We start from the raw sequence: 18211 nt of genomic DNA on the forward strand, positions 1-18211 counted from the left end.
AGTGCCAGTGGCTGTCTTGCTGCCTCCCTCGACACAACCAACAACTTTCCTGTGTCTGGCAGTGGCTGTGCGCATTTTGAAAAAAAAAAAAACTCTTTTGAAACTCTTTTAAAGCCTTTTTTTTCCCGTTGAAAAGAATCGTAGTTTTTGGAAAAGTTTGTGAAACAAAAAAGAGTTTTAAAGAAGTTAGTGCGGTGCAGTGGTTCTTTGTTTGGTCGTCTGATTCGCTTGTGTTGGGGCGGTCCATTCGAAAGGTATGGCTCAAACATCTCAGTGGTCTTTCTTTGTTTCCATAAGTCTATCCGATCAGCTGAGCGCTTTGACGAATCGTGTAGACGGCTAGCAACAAAAAAAAAAAAAAGAAAGGAAACTCTTTTTTTCTTTGGCTCTTAATAATGCAATTCTTTTTATTATGTCCAATGAACGATGATGATTAACGGCCAGTGGTCAATGGTGCAATCTTGTGGAAATAGTTGCTCAACTGATTTTTTTTTTGTGCTCAAATCTTTACTGTCATGGTATTATTATTATGATTATTATTGGGGTTGACGTCATGTCGAGGGACAGTTCAGGTTCCAGTCGTCCACCATGTTGGTCACGAAAGAGGCTGAACATTCTTTTTCCTCCCCTCACGATGTTGTCATTTCTTATTATTATTTTCTTTTCAAAGCCAAAGAAAAAAACAAAACAAAACATGTATATTTTCTTAAAAATTGTTCTTCCCACACACACAGCTGCTGGCAACTACCCACTATTTTCTTAAATTCAACCCCTGCGGCCATAGTTCAATGCCAAGCCTCCCGATTGCTGTTGAATCATTTAAGGGAGGGAAAAACCAGTTTTTTTTTTCACGCTGTTCCCGATCTTTGTCACAAAAACTTTCGCTGACCGCGTTTCGCACACAACGCGCGGTAGTCTGTAATGTATTCGTGTTTTTTTACGACAGCCGCTGTTTCGATCATGCCCTCGGGTGACGTGACCTTTAGAATATTCACGAAATAACCGGATCAGCTGATATTGGTCTATGTTTTTCCCTCCTCGTGACGAAATCCTTTAATTTCGATTTCTCAATTGCCTTTTTTTCTCTTTCTTTGTCAAGGAATTCCAACAAAAAAAAAAAAGGGAAAAAATTAAAAGAAGACGACAATCCCGCGGTCGACCATGGACCAGCACGAAGAATTAACAGTGACTTTGAAATGAATTCGAGTCAAGGTTGTGTGAAAGTCTCGTGAGAAAAAGAAGACAACTACCCACCGCCAGATTACACAGTTTGCAGAATAATAATAATAATCATCAGCAAAAAAAAGGAAAACGTAATTCACCTTCAAACCGAAAGCCGCACACCTATATGCCTGAAGGCTATTGCCGGTGTAAGCAGTGCGGAGGACTGCTGTCGTTCAAATGGCCATCTCATCATTATTCGGCAGACGTTGTTCAACAATTGGAACATCATCGTGTTATTACAGATTTAACATGGCCTTATTTATCCTCTTCCTCAATTCGATTTGGCTACTAGTCCTCCGGCCAGTCTCAGCTTCCGTTACCTCAGGTATTTCATATTTTCTTTTTACAGTTTTATTCGTTTCCGGTTTCTTGCTGTCATCCATGTCAGTTATCGATCGATATAAGAACAAAAAGAATAGACTGAAAGTCACGTTCCAATCGAATAGCGGAACAAACGTGAGTAGGACATTTTCAGGGACTCGAAAAGAAAAATAATAAAAAGATATGAAATAAAAAGCCTTGACGGTGTGGTTGTTACGTGAACGTGACACCTCAAGGTATTCCTTTAACAAATAAAAAAACAAAAAAAAATACGTATTCTTTTTTGGTGACTTCTCGGTAGAAAGACGGTGGCTTGAGAAAGGCTCCGGTTGTGCGGAAGAGAAGCGGGATAACCTTGAAGGTCGGCTAGTTCATCGCTCTCCCTTTTTTTTTCTTTTTAAAGGAGACAAGAAACATTTTGTGCTTTTCTTTCTTCTTGTACACAGAGAAATTCCCAAGGTAAATTCAACTACTCCCCAAAAGTTGGGAGTTTGTCATTTGCCCTTCAAGCACATTACACATACACAGAAGCTTCTCGCAATCGTGTGTATATTTGCCTACACAAACAGACTACAGGCGCACACAGAGAAACTCGAGGACACCGGAAGAATTGATACAATCAGGTCCCTCTCTCTCTCTCTCTGGTTCCCACGTACTGAATATATAATAGCCGGACGCTGGAGCATTCTTTAAATAGAAAAAACCTATTGATTTTATTGTTATTTTTTTTTTTTTAGTTTCCTTTTTGTAGCAGCTAGGGAATTTAAAAATCTTTTAGAGCTGTCAGGGAGAAACGCTGTACTTATTTAAGGAATATATACGTATATTTTGAGAAAAAAATCGATAGTGTGAGAGAAAGTTGCTCGCTAGTTGGCAGCTCTCAATGAAAGCGGAAGTTTCCATCGGGAGGACGAATCATTGATCGTTGACGTGTGTGTCTGTGTGTTCAATTACACATAGAAGCGACGCACAGCCACTTCTACCTCCATATCTCTATCACAGATGACTCTAACCGCTAGATGGCTCCCCAGACATTGTCATTGTTGTTATTACAACCACACTTTCAAAGAATGATTTCCCCATTTCAACTTCTTCAACAGACTGTATCGAAATGCAATTTTCTACAATACTACGGGGATATGAAGGGCTTTCATCTTTTTGGGTTCGTGAAACAAAATTTTGTTTGCGGATAAAAGTAAAGACGTGCAGAAGAATAAAGAGAGGCATCAATCCAATTACTCGCCTGTGGGTTCGTCTGCACGCAACGCCAACTGACAACGAGGCAACAACTAAAATATCAATGATGATAATACAATATTGATAATGTCACTTTGTCAATATTAATCCTCAAAAGTAGAGAAAATGTTAAATCCTTTCTCTTGCTCATAATCAGAGCAGTTTACATGAATGTTTTTCTATAATGATTTCATAACGAAACTGTCTTTTTGTCTGAGCAGGAATTGCTTTGAATGAATTCATTCGCCATTTTGAACCGCTCTTTTACGATCACCACAATGTCAGACTGCAGCATAGCAGATCAAAAAGAGAAAGCCAATCCCAGCTACAACTGCAGTTTCATGCTCACAACAGGTAAAAAACAATGCATATCTCTCACCTGACCCACACCAAATTTGGTGTGCCTAACCTATACTTTCTAATCTTTTTACAATCACTTTCAATTGTTACGTGTATTCCACCATATTTGCTGATTTTGGGCGTCAAGCTTGTCAAGTCTTAACCCACTTTTTACAGCTGGCTGTTCTTCTTTGCCGTTTTGCACAAAGAGCACTCCTTCTATGTAAACAAAGATTGACATGTTGAAAAGTGCATTCTCTCTCTCACTCTCTCTCTCATCCCTGTTGAATATTAAATTCCCAGTGTGAAGAGAGTGAATCACAATGCAACCCAGCAATTCAATGTTTATTATTTTTTTAGCCTGCTAAGGCAACCCAACATCCACAAGATATTTTTATATTAAACATTTTTTTTTTTTTGGGTCTTGTATGTGACAGGCTTTTCAAGATTCGGTTACGCCGCAGCGCGAGCGTCTTTGCCGATGACGTCGTCCTGGAAAGCACCGCAGGATCTATTGCCTTTGACATGGACAAGGTCTATCAAGGAGAACTAGAAGGTCTACATTTTTTTCCCTCTTTTTTTTTTTTTTTAGAAAGCCGCTCGCATTACACATTTCTTTCTTTCTTCTCTTTTGATTATAAAGAGAAGCGGCTTAACTTTCCAGCTCACGAAATCCTCCCTCCATATATGAGAGCGTCGAATGTAATTACTTTTGCCTTGATTCTTGTGTGTCTCTCAGATGACGATCATTCGACGGTGAGCGCCGTGCTGACATCCAGCGGCCTCTTGGACGCCACAGTCTCAACGGCCTCGGAAACTTATTACGTTGAACCGGCCAGCCGTTATTTCGACGCCAGCCGAAATCTTTCCTTTCCAGCTGTTATTTATAAAGCTTCCGATGTACTCCATCCGGATCCTCACCATCACGGCAGTGGCTGTGCTTCACATCAGCTCTACTTGAAGCAATTTGAACATTTCCACTGTGCCAACAAACAAGAGAACCGTGACGGCCCTCGGAACTCGTCGGATCTTGCCAGCGTGCTCACTTCGTGCCAAGAAAGCAACACCAACAACAAGGGCGGCGTTAGCGAGGGGATCGAGCCCAATCAGCTGATCGATCAAACGCTGTACTCGGGCTGGAATCGTCGCCATAACGAGAAGAAAAAGAAGAAGAGGAGATCGACTATCGATCATCGAAAGACTACGTGCATGCTCTACTTGCAAGCTGATCACCTGTTTTACGGTAAAATGGGCAGCGAAGAGGCTTGCATTGAAACCATGACACGACATGTCCAACGAGTCAACAGCATTTACAAGAACGTCGGTACGTCTTCAATGACCCTTGATTGATGTACTTGTCTGACCTACTCCTCCAACTACTTTGAGACTGGAACTTTTCTTTTTCGTTTCTAGACTTTGATGGAGATGGCCAAGGAGATGATATAAATTTTATGATCAAACGGATCAAGGTCCACACGGAACAGGCCCTCAACGAAGCAAGTTATCGATTTCCAGGCAATTACGGAGTCGAGAAGTTTTTGGAACTATTTTCAGGTAAAGAACTTTGATTTTTGTTAGTTCGTTGCTGTGTCGTAAATGTTAAAAGAAAATTGGCAACTGATTTTTCTTTTCTCCCCACATTTGCAGAGGAGGATTACAACGCGTTCTGCTTGGCGTACATGTTCACGTACCGAGATTTCGAAGGAGGAACATTGGGTCTAGCCTGGACGGGTGATTTGAAAAATGCCGGAGGCGTTTGCGAGAAAAACGGCCATTACCGTGGCAGTTTAAAAAGTTTGAATACGGGCATTGTGACCCTATTAAACTACGGAAAACATGTCCCTCCCGCCGTCTCGCACGTCACATTGGCTCACGAAATTGGCCATAATTTCGGATCGCCTGTAAGTTTGATGACTCTAGTTTTGTGTTTATATTATCCGTGTTTTTAAAATTAACATTTCGTTTATTTCGTTTGAAAAGCACGATCCGGAAAACAATCGGGATTGCACGCCAGGCGGCGAAGACGGCAACTACATCATGTTTGCCCGTGCCACTTCGGGTGATAAAAGAAACAACAACAAATTCTCACCGTGCAGCCTGAAGAGCATTAACGGCGTCCTCAGCGCCAAGGCTCGTAACGAGCAAGGCTGTTTCAAAGGTAATTACACAAGAGCCACTTGCAATTCGACCTTTTCTCTGTTGCTCGCTCTCATCCTAACCTATTTACGTCTAGAATGAGTAATTAAATCCCATTACCCCACTTTTATTTTATTTTTTGTAGAGCCTCAAAGTGCCATTTGCGGCAATGGAGTGGTGGAAGCGGGAGAAGAATGCGATTGCGGATGGGAAGAAGATTGCCAAGAAAAGTGCTGTTTCCCAATGCGAAGTATTGCGCAGCACGGAGAAAAACCTTGCACTCTTAGACCGGCGACCACCTGCTCACCTTCACAGGTATACATATTGCCGTGTAGAAACTCGCCAGATTTACGTCGAGCATAATCAATAAAACTCTCTCTCTCTCTCTCTCTCTCTCTCCTTCTCTGAACGCAGGGTCCGTGCTGCACGGAGAGTTGCCAACTGAGATATGGTGTCAAGTGTCGTGACGACAATGGATGCCGTGATTCGGCTTTTTGCGACGGCTCTGGGCCCAAATGCCCACCTTCCAATAACAAAGCCAATAAAACTGTTTGTAACGAAGAGTTTGTCTGCTTCATGGGGGTACGTTCCCTTTTGTCTCTCCCCTATCGTACGCGTAATTCATTTTCTTTTGTTTCTTTTGTTGTCAATGTCTGCAGGAGTGCACCGGATCGATATGCATCGCTTACGGCCTCCAATCGTGTCAATGCCTACAGGGAGCCAACGATCCGCCAACTAAAGCCTGTGAGCTTTGCTGCAAATTGCCGGGCGACGATCAACCTTGTTTGTAAGGTTTCTTCTTCTTTTACTTTTTTCACTTAGGGCTTTCACTCTTTTTGTGTTGCCAACCCGAGAAAAAGAAACTTTCGTGCGTCTTTTTTTTTTTTTTCTCTTACCCTTTTTTATTACCCACCCTGCGCCCCGGAAGTGACGCACTGTTGACTGATTCAATTTTCGTTCCATTTTTTGTGTGTGTGTGTGTTGTCGTGTAAATCCATTAAACGATTAGGTCGTCCTTTGAATGGAACACTCCGCCCTATGACGTGCCCTCGGCTCACGCCAAGGCCGGAACACCGTGCAATAATTACAACGGTTATTGCGACGTGTTCCAGCGATGCCGTGAGGTCGACCCTTCCGGACCATTGGCCACCCTACGACGCCTTTTACTATCAGACGAGAGTATCGCCTCTCTCAAAAAATGGATCGAAGATCATTGGTATTACATTTGATTCGGTTAATTTTTTTCTATTATGATTCTAATTTGCTTTCGGCATTCCAATAGGTATGGTGTCCTCTTTATTGCCGTTGGGTTCATCACCATTATCGTAAGTTTTGGAATTTTTTTTTGTTTTTATGGCTGTTATTTCCAAAATGAGGCGTTAAGGGAGAGAAAAAGGCAGAATTTCCAGTTCAGTTTAAAAAAAAAACAATGGAAATTCCATGTCGTGATTGTTTCCTATACGATCAGTTAACTAAGGGCGGCATCGATTATCGATCGATCGTAAAAGACGTGCCTCTTTCTCTCCCTCCTTCGCTGCATGGTGTCTGATTTTTCCTTTTATGAATCATTTTTACTTTTTTTTCTTTTCGCTGCTCGTTAATTTTTCTCGAAAATAACACACGAAAAAAGGCTCTGCATGTTTTCTGTAAGTAAAGAAAACTATACATCATTTGCAACTGCATCCGGGAAAAAAAAAAAAGTTATCTTGATAAACGGAAATCCAATTTCTAGCCTCCAACTCAATTTTCGAAAGAATCAAAATGTTGTTTTTTTTTTCTGTATTTTTATTTTGAAATTCACTTTATGTATGTGACGTCACGAATTTTAGGTATGGGCAAGTTTTATTTTTTTAAAGATTTCTAATAGGCTTGATTAGTTGGTTATATGCGAGCGTGTGTCGTAGGCCTGGTAGAGTGATTAGAATATTTAAATAATCATTTCCATTTGAAATTAATTTGAACAAAATATTTTCTCGCACCCTCAAAGGCCGTCGTCGCGCGCGTGTTTGGGAAACGGGTCGAACGCAAAAAGCGACAGCGCACTCAACAACGTGCATCGCGGACGACGAATGGAGTGACGACAGCAGCAGCTGCAGCAGCGACAGCCGCCGCGGTGGATGAGAATCAAGGCCAGCATATCGTCCACCCCGTGGCTGTCCGATCGGCCATCCCTCTGAAGCGCAAAGTGCGCGAAAAGGAGAAACGGGCAGGAAGAAAAGCTTATTCGACGGCATCCGCATTGGCCGTCTTCCGCAAAGCGAGGAAACCTCAGCGGGAAGAGCGCAGGCAGAGGAGATCCGGCATCGTCAACACCAAAGATAAAGTCCGTTCGTGGCTGGAACGTGAGAATCCGACGCGAGAAACGATCGACAGCGATAACGAAAGTCATTTCCCGGAAGAGGAAATCAATCCATCGGCGAATCAGATGAGACGGACGAGCAAATCGAGCACCAGCCTCAATCAACAGACGCCGGACAGTTCGAATCCTTCGTGCAATCGTCGAAGTTCTTCCAGCGAATTTTTATCCTTGTCACCTCCGTCGCTGGACATGAAACCGCCCGTCAAGAAAATGATGCGTTCCATTTCGGAAAATCCGCGCCATTTCGAAGTAACACCAATAGCAACAGCCAACGGAGGCCGGCACAATTTTTCACGTTCCATTTCCCACGGCCACGAACCTGATTTCAGTCGACTCGGCCGCAAAACGGAATCTCATTCTCATCTGCTCTCCAAGTCTGAGCTGGATTTGGAGCCCCTAGGCGATTCGTCCGTCAACAACAAGCCGAAAGAAAGCGCCCTGTGTCACCCGCCCGTCCAGAAAAGAATTCCTAATCCTAAAATCCCTAAATCCTCGACGGAAGGACAACTCAAAGCTTCCAAACCTAAACCGAAAACCAAAACGTTTTCATCTTTTGAATTTTTGAATCTGCTGACAGGAAGTAAATCAACTCCGGTCGAGAAATCGGGTAAACCTACCCGTGCGGCTCGGGGCGCAGGAGAAAGAACCGGTTCACCCGCCAAAATCCGTAAAAAAATCGGTTTGGGACCAGTGAAAGTTGTTCTCAAGTGGCACGGAGCCGGGCGGGCATCAAGAGTCAAACCACCTGCCCAGGCATCGACTGGTAAATCTAAAATGGAAGGAGAGAAACGTAATAATAACAAGAAAAAGAGGGTCATCGTCTACAAGAATGGCGATCCGATAGCCAACGTTGCGACCGGATTCTCGAAGGAGAGAAAACAACAACCTGTCGAACAACAAACGAAAACATCCAGCCAGTCCAAATTGAATGAAATTGAAAATGCCAATGAGATAGGCTCGAATTCCAGTGGCAAGGATGTGATCAACATCATTGCTAATCCGCTTCCGGAATCAGCGGCGGAACAACCTTCAAGACCATCAGCTGAGGCCATCTTCCGGTCACGACGTTATTCGATGCAGGAACGGCTTTCACAACCTCCACCGTTGGTTCGTCGTGTGTCGGAGATTCACACGTCCACGAGCGGTGGTGCTGGTGCTGGCCAACAACAACAACACAACAACAGTCGACGTAATCGTCATAGCTGGACAGTGGGAACTCTGCCGGAATTCCCACTGAATTCCGAAGAGATTGGCATCGATATCGAACATGATTGCTGATTAACTCTTTTTTTTTCTTAATTAATTTTTTGTTTACTAATTATTTGAACTCCGTGTGGTGTTCAAAGAACCAAGAGGTCATAGTCAGGTCTCACGATTTTTCAAATAACGCGATTAACGGCTGAAACAATTTTATTTTGAAATTTAAATCTAGAGCTTATTCGATTGATGAAGAAAAAAAAAAGGCGCCTCTGTACTAGCTCCGCTTTCGTGATCCAATCCTGTAGGTTCATTTCCATTTTATTGATTCATTAATGCATATCAAACAAGAAACTGACGTTTAAAAAAATGGCGTCAATCAGTTGAAAATTCCTCGACTGGAGGCATTGATTCGTATGATGAATTGATATATATATATATACAGTATATATTTATGTATAAATATGTTGTCACATGAATGTTGAGATTGTTGACGCATGATGTATTCCTACCAGTGTGTACTTATGTGTGGCTGTTTGACTGTGAGTGTGTACTGAAAGTTGAAAATTGTGGTTATCTCGTACTCAATACAATTGTATTAATTTCGGCGTTGTTCTTCATATTCATTAATGGTTAATGAAAAGGGCTTGCAGTTGGAGCCTGGCCTCGATTTGGTAAGAAAAAAACGGGTAACTAATGAATTATCGCCAAAAGTTGCCAATTTTGGGCGATCCGATGAACTAATTTCCAAGTTGGGTGGGTTGGAAAGATTTTTCTGGGTTAGCTGGGTCTGGCCACCGCCATTTTTTTTAAAATGGCGACATAATGGCGCCAACTGTAAGAAAATGGGCCTACCAAGAAATGCAATTTGTAACATGAAAAATTAGAACATACAAAATTTCGGAGTAAAATCATGACAAATGGGATGAAATCCGGATAAACCGAGAATGGAACTTTTTGCTATTTCATTGGCCATTTGAAGTTGTAATCTGGGTGAGTAGATGGGCAAAAAAAACAGACGAACAGTAGCGCATTCCAGCCAGCCAATAACAACTTAACAAGGTTCGTAGCCTAGCGGCAAAAACTCAACCATTTGACGCATTTGACACCAGGTCGAGGCCAAACGCATGGTTGTCACGTGTTTTCCAACACCAGGAACTATGAGAATTTTATATTTCTCAATTCCCACGAAAGTGTTATAGAGTTGGCTAACGTCCGAAGTTGCCAGTTCGATTAATTGTGAAAAAAAAATTGGACACAAACTAGTAACAGTTTTTGCATGGCGGCTTACGGAGTTTCGCCCGTTGTAGTTTTAGTTTTAATTTTTTCCATTGAAATTATCTTTCTTTCCATTCATAATTGGATCACGAAATTCCTTCGTTATCAGGTAATCTTGTAATTTTTATTTGACCTCGATATAGACTGTACTTTATTTATTATTAATTTTTTTGTAGACGTGTTTACTTTCTGTAGCAGACAAAAATGGATGTTGTAGAGGAAACTGGCGGGCTGATAAGGGAGCCCGCCAGTTTTTGTCTGCTACAGAAAGTAAACACGTCTACAAAAAAATTTATAATAAATAAAGTACAGTCTATATCGAGGTCAAATAAAAATTACAAGATTACCTGATAACGAAGGAATTTCGTGATCCAATTATGAATGGAACGGAAGATAATTTCAATGGAAAAAATTAAAACTAAAACTACAATGGGCGAAACTCCGTAAGCCGCCATGCAAGAACTGTTACTAAATCGTGTCCAATTTTTTTTTCACAATTTCATCGAACTGGCAACTTCGGACGTTAGCCAACTCTATCCTCTTACAACCGTTCTATAAAGTAATGTACCAATTGAAAAAGTTAAAATTCAATTTTTTTTAACGGAAGCTTACAAAAACTTTTTTTGTAAATAATTTTTGGTACAGTTTAATGTGGTCAGGCAACATCTATTTTTTTAAGGGAGGAAGGGTGAGGGAAATAATGTATAAAATCGCCCGCCTACGGTACAACAAACTACAGCTGTACAGCAAAGAAATCATTGTGTTTTGCCCGCATCGCCATGAAAATGAACAGTTGGTTAGGGGCATGGCCTACTGAAATAACGGCCCATCAGCTCGCTATCTCCCTGTTGCCGAATGGTTCCTAGCCCCTACCCCTTCCCATCCCCTACTTTTCATAGCCAGAGGGTCGTAAACTACTTCCGAAAGTTCCACATTCCATGTCATCTTTCCGCGGTTTAAAATTTTTTTGATCGTCAGTCTGTTTTGTTTTCCTTGCCATCATGCTTGCCATCCGTGGTGATGACTTATTGTCTGTGCATGGTATTCATAATAAATAAAAAGTTGTTAATTAAAAAATTATATGTATTGATGTCCTTAATTTCAATTAATTATTTTTTTTCTTTTAGGCATGTACAACAATTACAAATGTGGACAGGGAACCATAATCTGACTGAATGGTCGATTGAAATCTGTACCCTCCATTAAGGTTTGGATTACTGGTTGCTTTTAGTTAACTTGAATATCTAGTTATTAATCAATTTATTCTCAAAATTAGGTAACTTTAAGTGATAAAACAGTGAGCTCTTTTTTTGCTCGTGACTTACATCAACATTCTACATCCACTCCTCATTCTATCACAATCAGTTGGTCACGAATGAAATCAACATTCTAAATTCAATTTTTTTTTACACTTTGAGTGGTGATGTGGGCTACGACTTCTATCTGTAAGCCTGTTTGACTTTTAGTGAAGTCGAGTTTAGTTGAATATCAAGTTATTAATCATTGTGATTCAGTACTAGGCAACTACAAGTTATACCACAAAGGATTCCCTCTGACTCAAAGGTCTCATGACGGATAAAAAAGTGGATCCACTTCTCATTCTAACACCCTACATGGAAATTCAGAATTGTCTGTTTTCCTTGTAAGCATTATTTGCTTTTTGTTTTGTTCAATATAAAGTTATTAATCGTTTTGTTTGAATAACAGGCAACAGCAAGCTATACAACAGTGTGGACTCCTACTTTGGTCGTGGCTGAGATCAACATGGTAGATCAACTTCTCTATATAACACCCTCAGTGGTGATCTTGACTTCACAGTCATCTGTACCCTCCGTAAGCGTTATTATGGTTTCAATCGGTTTTAATTGAATATTAAATTGTAATTTTTTTTTCAATGATTGGAAAACATGTGATGAAACAGTGAACTTTGATAATTTTTCACATCTATCTGGTATTTCCACTTCTCATCCTAACGCCATCCCAGTTACTTTTGATTTTCTTATCTCTCCGTAAGCATCACTTGCTTTTAGAATAGTTGACCAAAGGAGTCCAAAGTTATATCACTAGTAGTTCCCTAATAGTGAAACACAATAATTAATAATTTGATTTTCCACTAAACTTTAAGTAAATAAATTCTTACAGAGAGAAGAGATAATTCTAAATCTCCTTGAAGGACGTTAGAATGAGAAGTTGATATACCATTTTGATCCAAGTCATGACCGAAGGAGTCCAATGTTGTGTCACTTGTAGCTTCCTAATATTGAAACACAATAAATTGAAACTTGATATTCAACTTAACACAATCACAATGATTAATAACTTTTTATTTAACTACACTAAAAGGCAAACATGCTTACAGATAGAAGGGAGAAGTCGTAGCCCACATCACCACTAATTGAGTTAGAATTAGTGGATGTAGAATGTAAGTCACGAGCAAAAAAAGAGCTCCCTGTTTTATCACTTGAAGTTACCTAATTTTGAGAATAAATTGATTAATAACTAGATAATCAAGTTAACTAAAAGCAACCAGTAATCCAAACCTTAATGGAGGGTACACATTTCAATCGACCATTTATGTTTGTTAATGGTGTCCTGTCCACATTTGTAGTTGTTGTACATGCCTATAAGAAAAATATTATTAATTGAAATTAGGCACATCAAAACACATCATTTTTATTATATTAACAATTTTTAATTTCTTATGACAACTTGCCTTTGTGGAGTGATGTGTTGGTAATTGAAAAATGGTAGGAATAGCATTTTTAATAAGTTTTTTAGTATTCTCATTAACAAATTTCGCCTCGAAATGCAAGCTACAAATTCTCAAGTTATTGGTAACCTTAAAATATTTAGAAAAACCCGTGACAAAACTGTTGTCTGAGAATGCCTTGAGCCACGTTTCCACAACATTCTCATCTTTAGGCCACGAAAAAAAATGTAACTTAGATTTCTTTTCCACAAAGTTTGAACTATTGCAAAATCTTACACAGCACATACACTTTGGCATTGTATTAAAGGAAATAAAATTACATTAAAAAAAAACTTAATTAGCCATGCCCAAATACGACCATATATGACGTTAGCTTAAGGCTTGCAAGGCAAACAGACTGACGATCAAAAAAATTTTAAACCGCGGAAAGATGACATGGAATGTGGAACTTTCGGAAGTAGTTTACGACCCTCTGGCTATGAAAAGTAGGGGATGGGAAGGGGTAGGGGCTAGGAACCATTCGGCAACAGGGAGATAGCGAGCTGATGGGCCGTTATTTCAGTAGGCCATGGTTAGGGGCATACCAAACGTTAGGTGAGTTGATTTGATAATTTTTAGTGGTTTATACGTTTAATGTCTTGTTTAATAGTTTTTCTTTTTTGTTGTGATTTGCTGTTATGTCAAATTGGCATTATGTGTAGGATTCATCCAGTGGTAATTACATATTATGAGTCGTCATTATATCCTAAAAATGATAGATGTCTGAATCCTTTTTTGTAATGGGTTTTTTTCATAGACTTGAAATCCCATGCTGTCATTGATAGTTCTGTTTTGGTGTTCTATCATTGGTTTATTGATTGATAGGGTTTGCATGGTGAAACAGTAATAGCACGGACTAGGAGTAGACATAATAGAGTAGAATCTACTTCTATAGTTTGTGGTAATAGCTATTTCCCTCCAGTCACTTTTGTTGTCCTCCGAACGTTGGCCGCGTAACTTATGCTAATTGTAAATGCTTAATTCGGTTAAAGATAGATTTTGAAAACGAGGAGCTGGAAAACAATCTCAATGTTTCAGTGAATTTTTCACGCCGTATCAAATACTTTATTTATCGTGTTGACGTGTAATATCTAAACAAATTTGTATAGGCACACGTGTATTATGATAACTACTACGTATATTTAATTATTTTTTGAAATATTTAGGTCTTAGATAGAGCTACACATCTATGCTGATCCATCGTCACAGATTTCGAGGCGACGGTTATCAGGGTCATCTTAGGGTCGTCAAGCAATTTATGCTGATATGTAAGTGTCATATAAAAAAATTAATTAGGGAATGAAATCATTGGTAATTTTTTTTTTTTTTTCTTTTCCCTTAAAAATGAAAAAATTTATCCCATTCGGCAATCCTAAAATTTAATATTGCACCGTGTGGATCCGATACCAATAGTTCAATTATAGACTTGTGATTTGAAAACAAGAAGGGTTGTCGGGGTTTAATTCCTTTTGGTACATCAAAGGAAAGAGTACATAATTCTCCGCTGTTTGCTTTCACGTTCATACTGGAGCGAATCCGCTTCTTGTATTTTGTTTCGATTAGATGAGTTAAAAACCAAGTTTGCGTAGTTCTTCGTCTATTTGGGAAGCTAATTAAAATAGTGTCAATATTTTACATAATTGCTCCTTTCATAAAATTGGTCAAACCTTTTCCTTGATGGATGTTAGTTCTTCGACGACTTGGGAAGATGACATCCTTTTTTTAGGTTCATCTTCCAACATTTTTAAAAGTAGATTATCCTTGTAAAATTCGCGTACTTTGCCGTCAATTTCTATAATAAAAATGTGAACTCTTCGTTAACTAGATTAATATTTTATTATATCGGAAATTACCTCGCATGTTGATGGGATTTTTATTCATGATGTTGGAGTCAATTTGAACTTGATTAGAACCGTAGAGATGTTTACCGTCTAAGAGCAGATAACCGAAAACGAGAGCTAACGCAAAGACATCGCTCTGGGTGTCACCTCTACTCTCACTGCCTTCCATTAAGATTTTTAGTGTTTCGGGAGCGAACCAGTTGATTGTCCCGTTGATTTGGCTCACAGTGTATGTACCCCGTTCATTGACTGTTCTTGACAGTCCGAAATCTGCCCATTTGATTGTTACCTCACCATGTTGGTTTGGTGTTGAAATTAGGATGTTTTTTGGGTTAATATCTCGATGAGTGATCTTCTTCTTATGGATGTGTTCAAGACCGGAAGCCAATTGAAGAAAGATGTCGATATGACGTGGTAGAGGCCCCCTGTATTTTTGGGGGTCTTCTGATTTCAGGAACAGTTTATCTAATGAGGCGTTGCATAAATCCAATGCATAGTACCGGTACCTTTATATTGGTGACGAAAAAAATCAATAGGGTCTTTTAGCGTTTGCAAATTCGACAAGTTAGTCTTACTCTTCACGTTCGTCATTTTCACAATGAAGAAGTTTGATGATGTTGGGATGATCCAGTTCTTTCATGGTTTCTTCTTCGCGGACATTGACTTTGTTTATTTCAACTATTTTTACTGCGACGTTATTGCCTCTAAACTCCCCTTTAAACACTTCAGCGAACCCACCTTTCCCCAGTTTAGCATGAACTTTGATTTTAATTTCCATTTTCGTCGCATTTTTAACTGGAATCAAATAGTGGAGCGCATTTGAATCATTTGCAGTAAGCTAAACAGAACAAGTGGACATTAGTCAAGATGATTATTTGATTGGCATAAAACTGACGGAACCTCATCCTTGATGGATTTTAGTTCTTGGACGACTCGAGTCGCGGATATCCTTTTGCCAGGATTGTATTCCAACATCTTTAAAAGTAGTTTCTGGTAAAAATGTAGCAATTTGCCGTCAATTTCTACGGTAAAACAAATCTCCATTAGAGAAATCATATTATTTCAATATATTTGAATTACTTAGCATGTTGATCGGACCACTTTCCATGATCATGTTGGAAATTCCTTTCTCTTCAGAACCGTAGAGATGTTCCCCACCCAAGAGCAGATATCCAAAGACGAGGGCTAGTGCGAAAATATCATTCTTCACATTATAGTCAGCATTTCCAATATTTGTGTTTAATAGTTTCAGTAGTTCAGGAGCAATCCAATTTCTGTTCCCTTTGATTTCATTTATTTCCAGTTCATATGATCCCCATTCATCGACTCTTTTGGACAGATGGAAACCTGCCATTTTAATTGTTACCTCGACATTTTGGTCGGTACGTCGCGTAGCAATGAGAATATTAGATGGATGAATATTTCTATGAACGATTCTCTTTGAATGGATATGTTCGAGACCTGAAGCCAATTGAAGAAAAACTTCAATCAGCCGTGGTATAGGTCCGTTGTATTTTATTTTGTCATCCGATTTTAAGAACAGATCACGTAACGAAGCGTCACACAATTCAAATACATAGTACCTATAATTACAGCAACGAAAACAAAACAAAAATCACTTATTAATATCGTATTGCTTTTAGAAACAAGAGAAAATAACCTTACTTGAAGTTTGCGTCTGTTTGAACGTGAAAAAGTTTTACGATGTTGGGATGATCCAATTCTAGCAAAACTTCTTCTTCGTTGCTTTTTCGGAGTTCAATCCTTTTAACTGCCACTTGACGACCTTCGAATGCCCCTAGAAACACTATGCCAAAACCTCCACTTCCTAATACAGTATTTGTGTCGAATCGAAGACTCATTTTTTTCGTAATTGTAACAAAAAGAAAAAATAGGAATTGTCAAACTTAGCTGACGCTAATGCCTCAGAAGTGTTCGAAAGTAAGGACAATGGATAAGTAAGATGGCGTCTTGTAATCTTTCGACGACCAGTGCGTTAGCAACTGTGTGCAATCTGCAATCTATATCAGTCCAGTTTATCAAAGAGTAAAACATGTCTTACACAACCATCGGGAACTGAGATAAAAATTATTTTTATCTTGGGATTTAGATTCTTATTAATAATGCTCTCTCATTCGCCATTCGTCGTCATCGGCTCTATAAATTATTGGAATTTTGACCTCGGAATGTTTCCAATCTGTTTGCAGAAACGCATGTCCTCAATTTTATTATGTTACTGTGTAATAAAGTGTTAACTTTATTATTAATGGATTTCCACTAGCCCGCACATGTTAAACATGTGATCTACGTTTTTTTTTTTTTACCTATCGTATTCAATAATTTTTGCTTTTCCTTCTCTGTGGGTTTTCAGCATGAATTATTTTCAATCTAGCTATAGATATGCAGTCTTGTAACGGTGTTACTAGGTGTGACCAGATTATGAAAATGATGGGGATCAGCCGCGTACGAGAATCAGCGCCACCGTCGTTCGTAGTCCTGTAATTATCTGCCACCTGGTGTTTAACTTTTAGGTACTTTCTCCCCCTAAACGAGTCATTCAAACATTTCAAGAAGATTGGGTACATGGGCGTACGTGCGTCTTTAATAGTATCATGGTCTAATCATCATTGAATGCCCTCTACAACCCGTATCGATGATCAGGTTTTTTTTCTTGATCAATTTACATTAATTTAAATATTTTGTTGGGCGTTTTGTTTCCTTCAAGCAGACGATGTTTGATTGCGAATCCGTAAAACCCAAACACCGTCTGTTTATTCCCCTCCTTAAAATCTTTCGCATTTCAAAGAAATCTCCAACGTTAATTCAAACTTTTGCCAATCGCGTTTCAATAAATTAAATTATCCAGGCGAATTTGTTTCAATCAGTTGAGGCAATTGTTTTCTTTGCCCGATTGACTAATTTTATATTCGATTAAAGTTATTGTCTTAAGTGTCCAATTGTCTTTAAACCGTAGACGTGGCATGTAACGAAGCCACGCCTTCAAACCATCTCGTGACACGTCAACAGGTTCAAGTTCACCTGTCTATTACGCGGTCGATACTTCCCATCAGCGCCGTCCACAAATCCACTCTGTTATTAACGTAAAAAGACTTGCTTAGTCACGTCCGTAGGCTTGGAATAACGATCTTAGACCGATATCCTGTTCGGTTTTCCCAGGCCATCGAACAATGGTCAGTTCCAGCACACACACAAAAAAACGCAGAGTTTGAACTGAAAAAGGTTGGTTAATGTTATCCGATCACTGAAAAGATCGAGCCATCTGTCAATTATAGATAAATTAGGTGCCACTTTGTGTGCGGGATTGCATCACGTGTGTGTGGACTAATCCATAGAATTTTTCGGGAAGGATTGATAGAGATTATCTGCATTTATGTTAACCTTTGTCTGCCATTCATTGAAAGATCTAGAAAGGGATTACACTCCCATTTAGCCATGGTGTCCTTATATAGTTAACAAGCAAGAAACGTCGGCCTTTTTTCGCTTCCAAACTGTGTTTCAAATTTAATTATT

At 39.5% G+C, this 18211-nt stretch overlaps 3 protein-coding genes and 3 long non-coding RNA genes across 11 annotated transcripts; 3 read left to right on the forward strand and 3 right to left on the reverse strand.

Annotated features, from left to right (window-relative positions):
• Window positions 1–33: 33 nt before the first annotated feature.
• Window positions 34–9419, forward strand: LOC116932428 (disintegrin and metalloproteinase domain-containing protein 10). Of its 2 annotated transcripts, XM_032940217.2 has the most exons (14): window positions 34–254; window positions 1100–1549; window positions 3003–3135; window positions 3558–3676; window positions 3860–4444; window positions 4534–4674; window positions 4768–5021; window positions 5101–5278; window positions 5402–5571; window positions 5671–5838; window positions 5916–6043; window positions 6266–6472; window positions 6539–6581; window positions 7244–9419. In XM_032940217.2, the coding sequence occupies exons 2-14, from the start codon at window positions 1402–1404 to the stop codon at window positions 8891–8893; spliced, it is 3924 nt and encodes a 1307-aa protein (XP_032796108.2). In that variant the 5' UTR covers window positions 34–254; window positions 1100–1401; the 3' UTR covers window positions 8894–9419. The 2 variants fall into 2 exon arrangements, with proteins under 2 accessions (XP_032796108.2, XP_032796109.2); XM_032940218.2 differs by lacking the exons at window positions 34–254; window positions 1100–1549 and adding an exon at window positions 2622–2898.
• LOC116932435 lies at window positions 8901–9964 on the reverse strand. The gene is made up of 2 exons (XR_004399543.2): window positions 9707–9964; window positions 8901–9647 (listed from the first exon to the last, which is right to left on the reverse strand). It is a non-coding gene; the product is annotated as an uncharacterized LOC116932435 (long non-coding RNA).
• A 984-nt stretch (window positions 9965–10948) lies between these two features.
• Window positions 10949–12393, forward strand: LOC116931158. 4 transcript variants are annotated; one of them, XR_006652006.1, is made up of 6 exons: window positions 10949–11151; window positions 11218–11297; window positions 11367–11535; window positions 11605–11732; window positions 11798–11923; window positions 12012–12393. It is a non-coding gene; the product is annotated as an uncharacterized LOC116931158 (long non-coding RNA). The 4 variants fall into 4 exon arrangements; XR_006652005.1 differs by having other exon boundaries at window positions 10950–11131; window positions 11798–12393; XR_006652004.1 differs by having other exon boundaries at window positions 10951–11151; window positions 11798–12393.
• Window positions 11950–13367, reverse strand: LOC123476952. Its single transcript, XM_045179996.1, has 5 exons — window positions 12804–13367; window positions 12631–12711; window positions 12448–12561; window positions 12231–12344; window positions 11950–12164 (listed from the first exon to the last, which is right to left on the reverse strand). The coding sequence occupies exons 1-5, from the start codon at window positions 13095–13097 to the stop codon at window positions 12117–12119; spliced, it is 651 nt and encodes a 216-aa protein (XP_045035931.1). The 5' UTR covers window positions 13098–13367; the 3' UTR covers window positions 11950–12116.
• Window positions 13368–13369: 2 nt separating this feature from the next.
• LOC116932434 lies at window positions 13370–14660 on the forward strand. 2 transcript variants are annotated; one of them, XR_006652059.1, is made up of 3 exons: window positions 13370–13394; window positions 14006–14107; window positions 14253–14660. It is a non-coding gene; the product is annotated as an uncharacterized LOC116932434 (long non-coding RNA). The 2 variants fall into 2 exon arrangements; XR_006652060.1 differs by lacking the exon at window positions 13370–13394 and adding an exon at window positions 13451–13514 and having other exon boundaries at window positions 14006–14660.
• Window positions 13940–16681, reverse strand: LOC116931638 (tyrosine-protein kinase Fes/Fps-like). The gene is made up of 7 exons (XM_045179980.1): window positions 16346–16681; window positions 15761–16263; window positions 15581–15702; window positions 15256–15518; window positions 14693–15186; window positions 14507–14631; window positions 13940–14448 (listed from the first exon to the last, which is right to left on the reverse strand). Exons 1-7 carry the CDS (start codon window positions 16540–16542, stop codon window positions 14437–14439), a joined length of 1716 nt encoding a protein of 571 aa, XP_045035915.1. The 5' UTR covers window positions 16543–16681; the 3' UTR covers window positions 13940–14436.
• Window positions 16682–18211: the final 1530 nt, after the last annotated feature.

This window comes from Daphnia magna, linkage group LG10, assembly GCF_020631705.1.
Source record: "Daphnia magna isolate NIES linkage group LG10, ASM2063170v1.1, whole genome shotgun sequence".
Taxonomy (NCBI): domain Eukaryota; kingdom Metazoa; phylum Arthropoda; class Branchiopoda; order Diplostraca; family Daphniidae; genus Daphnia; species Daphnia magna.

What these genes read in the sequence shown, in the direction of transcription:
- LOC116932428 (XM_032940217.2), top strand. Translation starts at nt 1,402, where the DNA reads ATGGCCATCTCATCATTATTCGGCAGACGTTGTTCAACAATTGGAACA. An exon ending in CGAGCAAGGCTGTTTCAAAG is followed by an intron (nt 5,279 to 5,401) that starts GTAATTACACAA and finishes TATTTTTTGTAG; the next exon opens with AGCCTCAAAGTGCCATTTGC. An exon ending in TTGGGTTCATCACCATTATC is followed by an intron (nt 6,582 to 7,243) that starts GTAAGTTTTGGA and finishes GCACCCTCAAAG; the next exon opens with GCCGTCGTCGCGCGCGTGTT.
- LOC123476952 (XM_045179996.1), bottom strand. Translation starts at nt 13,097, where the DNA reads ATGCCAAAGTGTATGTGCTGTGTAAGATTTTGCAATAGTTCAAACTTT. An exon ending in AATGTGTACCCTCCATTAAG is followed by an intron (nt 12,562 to 12,630) that starts GTTTGGATTACT and finishes TCTCAAAATTAG; the next exon opens with GTAACTTCAAGTGATAAAAC. An exon ending in ACGACTTCTCCCTTCTATCT is followed by an intron (nt 12,345 to 12,447) that starts GTAAGCATGTTT and finishes TTTCAATATTAG; the next exon opens with GAAGCTACAAGTGACACAAC.
- LOC116931638 (XM_045179980.1), bottom strand. Translation starts at nt 16,542, where the DNA reads ATGAGTCTTCGATTCGACACAAATACTGTATTAGGAAGTGGAGGTTTT. An exon ending in GAAAATGACGAACGTGAAGA is followed by an intron (nt 15,187 to 15,255) that starts GTAAGACTAACT and finishes ACCAATATAAAG; the next exon opens with GTACCGGTACTATGCATTGG. An exon ending in AAATCCCATCAACATGCGAG is followed by an intron (nt 14,632 to 14,692) that starts GTAATTTCCGAT and finishes TTTTTATTATAG; the next exon opens with AAATTGACGGCAAAGTACGC.